Source organism: Amia ocellicauda, chromosome 7, assembly GCF_036373705.1.
Source record: "Amia ocellicauda isolate fAmiCal2 chromosome 7, fAmiCal2.hap1, whole genome shotgun sequence".
Lineage (NCBI taxonomy): Eukaryota > Metazoa > Chordata > Actinopteri > Amiiformes > Amiidae > Amia > Amia ocellicauda.
The window spans coordinates 34,977,793-34,984,380 of NC_089856.1; the positions used below are offsets into that span (position 1 = coordinate 34,977,793).

General features: G+C 33.6%; 1 protein-coding gene across 1 annotated transcript; it reads left to right on the forward strand.

Annotated features, from left to right (window-relative positions):
- The first annotated feature begins 3,269 nt into the window (after positions 1-3,269).
- Positions 3,270-6,530, forward strand: il12a (interleukin 12a). Its single transcript, XM_066710423.1, has 7 exons — positions 3,270-3,476; positions 3,969-4,102; positions 4,213-4,308; positions 4,783-4,824; positions 4,910-5,023; positions 5,362-5,403; positions 5,828-6,530. The coding sequence occupies exons 1-7, from the start codon at positions 3,452-3,454 to the stop codon at positions 5,978-5,980; spliced, it is 606 nt and encodes a 201-aa protein (XP_066566520.1). The 5' UTR covers positions 3,270-3,451; the 3' UTR covers positions 5,981-6,530.
- Positions 6,531-6,588: the final 58 nt, after the last annotated feature.

Consider the following 6,588-nt stretch of genomic DNA (forward strand, 5'->3'; position numbering starts at 1 on the left):
GGGTAAACTCACAGTCTGCTCCGGGGGTTTAATTCAGACGGTCACAGATCACTCAGTTTCATATTTCTTTGCAAATGGACTTGTTTTGTTCAGAACAACCTAACGAATAATCCAGTATATATTATTTGATGTTCTATCAAACACAGAAGAGTTCAGATACAATTATGTAAAATCGTTGTGTATTAGTACTCTGTACACAGAGTTTTCCATCTTGACATTTTGAGCTCTCTACGGGTGTGTGTTGCTTCTACCAAAACGTGGATGGTCTTGTTTTGATCAGTAGACTGTCTGGTTCCAGAATATGTCATAATTGTCAATATATTCTGAGATTTTGTATTACTAACGGGTGGGGGTGTGTAAAAACATTTTTTTCACATCAGAGAATGCTTCACATCATTAGAAAGCTGAGAGTCTCAGCTTTCATGAGATACCAAACACTTGGTGGACAACACAACAGTGAAGAGTGCACATGGGATTAAAGAGAAACACACAGATTTGTTGCCCTTTTAAGGGTACCAGAGGGGTTTGTCAGCTTAAGGGGTTACATTTTGATAAACAAAACTATTCCATGAAAATTGAGGTGTTCTACAGCTTTTGACCGGTAGTGTAAATAAATACATAGGCTACATGTATACATGTATGTCAGTTACATACATAGTGAAATAGTGCACAGTGTTGTTCAAACAGGTATATAAAACTAAATTATTATTATTATTATTATTATTATTATTATTATTATGCTTTTATACATCTCTCTCTCTCTCTCTCTCTCTCTCTCTCTATATATATATATATATATATATATATATATATATATATATGTTGTTCAAACAGGTATATAAAAACTAAATTATTATTATTATTATGCTTTTATACATCTCTCTCTCTCTCATATATATATATATAGATATATATATATATAGATATATATATATAGATATATATAGATATAGAGAGAGAGAGAGAGAATTTATAAGTTTTTATAAGAATGGTATACACTCACCTAAAGGATTATTAGGAACACCATACTAATGCTGTGTTTGACCCCCTTTCGCCTTCAGAACTGCCTTAATTCTATGTGGCATTGATTCAACAAGGTGCTGAAAGCATTCTTTAGAAATGTTGGCCCATATTGATAGGATAGCATCTTGCAGTTGATGGAGATTTGTGGGATGCACATCCAGGGCACGAAGCTCCTGTTCCACCACATCCCAAAGATGCTCTATTGGGTTGAGATCTGGTGACTGTGGGGGCCAGTTTAGTACAGTGAACTCATTGTCATGTTCAAGAAACCAATTTGAAATGATTCGACCTTTATGACATGGTGCATTATCCTGCTGGAAGTAGCCATCAGAGGATGGGTACATGGTGGTCATAAAGGGATGGACATGGTCAGAAACAATGCTCAGGTAGGCCGTGGCATTTAAACGATGCCCAATTGGCACTAAGGGGCCTAAAGTGTGCCAAGAAAACATCCCCCACACCATTACACCACCACCACCAGCCTGCACAGTGGTAACAAGGCATGATGGATCCATGTTCTCATTCTGTTTACGCCAAATTCTGACTCTACCATCTGAATGTCTCAACAGAAATCGAGACTCATCAGACCAGGCAACATTTTTCAAGTCTTCAACTGTCCAATTTTGGTGAGCTTGTGCAAATTGTAGCCTCTTTTTCCTATTTGTAGTGGAGATGAGTGGTACCCGGTGGGGTCTTCTGCTGTTGTAGCCCATCCGCCTCAAGGTTGTACGTGTTGTGGCTTCACAAATGCTTTGCTGCATACCTCGGTTGTAACGAGTGGTTATTTCAGTCAAAGTTGCTCTTCTATCAGCTTGAATCAGTCGGCCCATTCTCCTCTGACCTCTAGCATCAACAAGGCATTTTCGCCCACAGGACTGCCGCATACTGAATGTTTGTCCCTTTTCACACCATTCTTTGTAAACCCTAGAAATGGTTGTGCGTGAAAATCCCAGTAACTGAGCAGATTGTGAAATACTCAGACCAGCCCGTCTCGCACCAACAACCATGCCACGCTCAAAATTGCTTAAATCACCTTTCTTTCCCATTCAGACATTCAGTTTGGAGTTCAGGAGATTGTCTTGACCAGGACCACACCCCTAAATGCATTGAAGCAACTGCCATGTGATTGGTTGGTTAGATAATTGCATTAATGAGAAATTGAACAGGTGTTCCTAATAATCCTTTAGGTGAGTGTGTATAATATATTGTGATAGGGCTGTATATGTGATAATTGAGTTAGCCTATTGTGATTTGTACTTTCTTAATTGACTTCTTAATTGTTATTTAAAAGACACCTGTTATGTAATTTTGAAGGCTACCTGATGAAGACAGTAGTGTTGAAACACGTTGTGATGTGATATGTCTCAGAGAGAGATAGAGTGAGAAAGAGTGATAATTTTGTAGCCGCACACTCACTGATTCGGTTTTTAGACCAGACTTTTGTATAATAAAAAAATAGTTTTATTGAATCACATCACAACGCGTTTCAACACTACTGTCTTCATCAGGTAGCCTTTACAATTACATAACAGGTGTCTTTTAAATAACAATTAAGAAGTCAATTAAGAAAGTACAAATCACAATAGGCTAACAATTATCACATATACAGCCCTATCACAATATATTATATATACCATTCTTATAATAACTCTTACCCAATCATATCAATAAATTAGGTCAAATACCAATATCCATTGTAATACTGTAATACTACATACTTTCAATACATTGATCCTAATATTGGAAAGATGATAAAAAAACATTAAAATCAATTACATCCCAACAATAATGACAATTTATTTTCTTATAAACATAATCACTCACTAGATTCCACATGAAAATCAAAAATCAATCTTTATCAATCATATTCCAAAGCCCATTAATACATGGTTCACAAAATATATAATATTGTTATGTGATATTGTATATTTATTATCATTCAGTATTGTTTCCAGTACTTTCCCGTCACTTGTGTATTATGCTATTAAAACTATCGATAGTAAAAACATTTTTATCTGTATGTTTTATCTGTATGACTGCACTGATGTATAGATATAAAGCTGGGAAATATACCAGCCGGTTATTATAATACTGTATATGGTTTAACATAAATGGATCACCTGTGGATTTCTTATTAGCTAATCATCTCTGTCTAATTGGTAGGCGAATGAGCAATCGGTGACAAACTGAAAGAGCGGTAATTCCAGTTTCACCAACTCAATGCATATTGCTTGGATAAGGGACATTATCATGACGACTTGCTTTCAGTTTTGCTTAATTGTGTTAAATGTGTGTTTTTTTGTTTGTTTTTTTAATCGTATTCTTCATGGGGAATCCCTTCACAGAGCGATGTGGTATATAAAGTTAGCCAGGCAGGGAGACGTAGGAAACATCACTGGAGACCAGCGGGACATAATTCATAAAAGACATGGCTCTGCAAAACGTCCAGCTCTGTGAGTACCTCCATCTAAACCTTCATCACATCTGTCCTGGCTGCGATATTATCATGAATTGGATTAAGACGTGGGCTGTTATATTTCATCAGAATTATTAAGCCAATAGGGCTCTAGTATTCTGAACTTTTTTTAAATACTTAACAATTTGAATAATACCGAGAAATTAGCTTTTAAAAAACACATTCTAAAACAGAAATGAGCAGAATAATTGTAATTCTCAATATGCATGTTAGGAAATAATAAAATAACACTGAAAGTTAAATATCGTTTGGGACAATGTACATTTTATATTATTATTATTATTATTATTATTATTATTATTATTATTATTATTAGTAGTAGTAGTAGTAGTAGTAGTAGTAATATATATATATATATATATATATATATATATATATATATATATATATATATATATAAATGTGATGTGTTAGTTGGTCTGCAGTTATCACTTTTAAGTTACTTGACAACTGTATGTATGCTTTGCAGGTTTGGCTTTGTGGTTCATTGTGGCCACATTCTTCACTAGCTCATGTGTTGGCAATCCCATCAGGGATGACATTGACAAGTGCGTAAAGGAGGCGAAAACGCTACTGGACATTGTGACAGCAACACTCAATTTGGTATGTACAGTCCTGATAACATAAAAAATTGATGTATTCTGTGATTGACTGATAAGAAAAATAAAATAATTTTAAAAATAGTTAAAATGCATTTCTATTATCATATACAGGAAGGCATCTACGAGGGTTTCAACTGCTCTACCCAGGGAATGGAATATCTCACCAGGAGTGATACCTTGATTGCCTGTGAACCAAACACTGAAAATGTAAGAAAACCTGTTAAGACTCGTATTGACAGTCATAGTGAAAAAAAGAGTGAAAAAATTATAATTTCCCTGTATAATTCAAAATCCTGGATAACATTTAATGTGTTTTTGTTTCATTTTGAATGTAGCTGCACCACACAGAATAGCATTAAAGCATGAACTAGCAATTATATAGGCCTACCATGGTTTAGAGACATTACAAAAGACTGAAAAACAAGTTTGGGTTGGCTAATACTATATATATATATATATATATATATATATATATATATATATAGTATTTGTATTTAAAACACAGATACCCCAGTGGGTCTAAGTTTAAGGAAACCATCAGTTTCACTAACCTACTAATTTAAATGATTGCTACTATATATAGTTCATTTGCTGTAATAAAGCTGGTGTTACAAAAACAGATTCATCATAGGGTAAAGAAAGTAATGGGTTATCTTGCTTTTTTTTTCTTTAATCCAATAGTGCATAGGATGCTCTGGACACCGAAAAACTACATTTAATAAGGTAAGCAAATGTTGAATCATTTGTTTAATCTGCTGATTTAAATCTGGTTTCCTTGATACATTAAAATATTGTTCATTGTTTACAGGAAGCCTGCATTGGCAATATCACAAGTGATTTGCTGATCTACAGAGCTGAACTGAAGGCATACAACCATGATGATCTTACTAATACCCTCAATAGCATAGACACTTTGATAGAGGTAAGACAATAATTGCCATCCTTTATTAGATTAATCTGACTGTTATACTATAAAATGAATCATTATGTATACATATGTGTGTGTGTTTTTTTTAACACTGCAGGATTCACTAGCAAAGCAAAGATTAATTTTAGCCAGTGTGGCATTATTATTATGAATCCCCTTGTAAAAAGGGACTTTTTGTTTACCAAAATGTAAAGGAAAACAAAAAGCAGCATCACAGACAATCCTTTATAGCTTTTACTAATCCTGTTTTCTGTATTTGTCAGATACTTCTTTAATGCCTTATTTACCTTATTTTACACCTTATTTAACGTTTTTTTTTAAAATATAAATAGGACTTATCTTTGCTAAGGATGAATGGATCTCCATCCACACCGGTAAGCTATTTTTTTAAATAAATGTATTAATGTATTTATTGGTAGACCCCCTTATCCAGGGTGACTTACATTATTATTATTAAATAATATAAACTAAATAATGCCTTAATTCATAATTCAAGAAAATGAAACCCTTTGCTTTGCCTTTTTTACATATTATATATTTATATATTAATTTCTATACTATTATTTTATTATACCAAAGTATTCACATTCACATGTATATTTCATTTCAGATTCCCGCCCCCCCTAAATTGTCTACTAATTGTGTTTAAGCAAATACATGGTCATTTCTTGATTTTCTATATCTTGTTAAAGCAGAAGTTAAAATGTGTATGCATAGTCAGCAGGGGTGGGACTCCTATTACAATGACTTAATTATATATACAAGACAATAATCCATGGATTACTATTATTTTTCCAGACCACAAATACTGACCATCAAGCTACACTGGAGAACAACTTTTCTAACAGACAGAGACTCTGCAAAGTGCTGCGGGCTTTCAGAGTTCGCTCTGTTACGATCAACCGTGTGATGAATTACATTAAATTGGGTTCAACTTCCCATGTGTGCTAATGATGGATTGAAGATTACTTCCAAGTACACATAAACCACTTTTGTGTATTTACGTACAATTTCACACAAAAACAGCAGTCACAAAAGCTACCAAAAATAAGCTAGTATTTATAAATTGACATAATGTATATTACTTAATTTAGTGGTAGTTATTATTTATTTAATTTATTGACAAAAAGTATGGGAAAAATGTTACCGAAGCACTAGATCCCCATTTATGAGTAAGATAGACAAATGCTAATGAAAGGTGTGCGGTTATAGGAAACGTTTAGGAGAAAATGCTTGATACTATCAGTAGATCTCTAATGTACAATGTATATTCAAATGAATTATATTATTGCTAGTCTGTTCTTTTATTTTTATTTTTTCCTGTACCCTTGGCACCCACTTTATTGGAGAAGTTTATAATGCATTGTGGGTAAAATGCTGCAAAACAGCACTATAAGCACCAGTTGACAGCTGGCAGACTCTCTTTTGCGAATAGACATCATTATTTTCATTTGTTACCTGCATACCTTTCACATTTGCCAATTTGATCATATTCATGACTTGATTTGCCTATTTATTTATTATGTATTTATTTGATTACCTATTTATTGTACGTATTT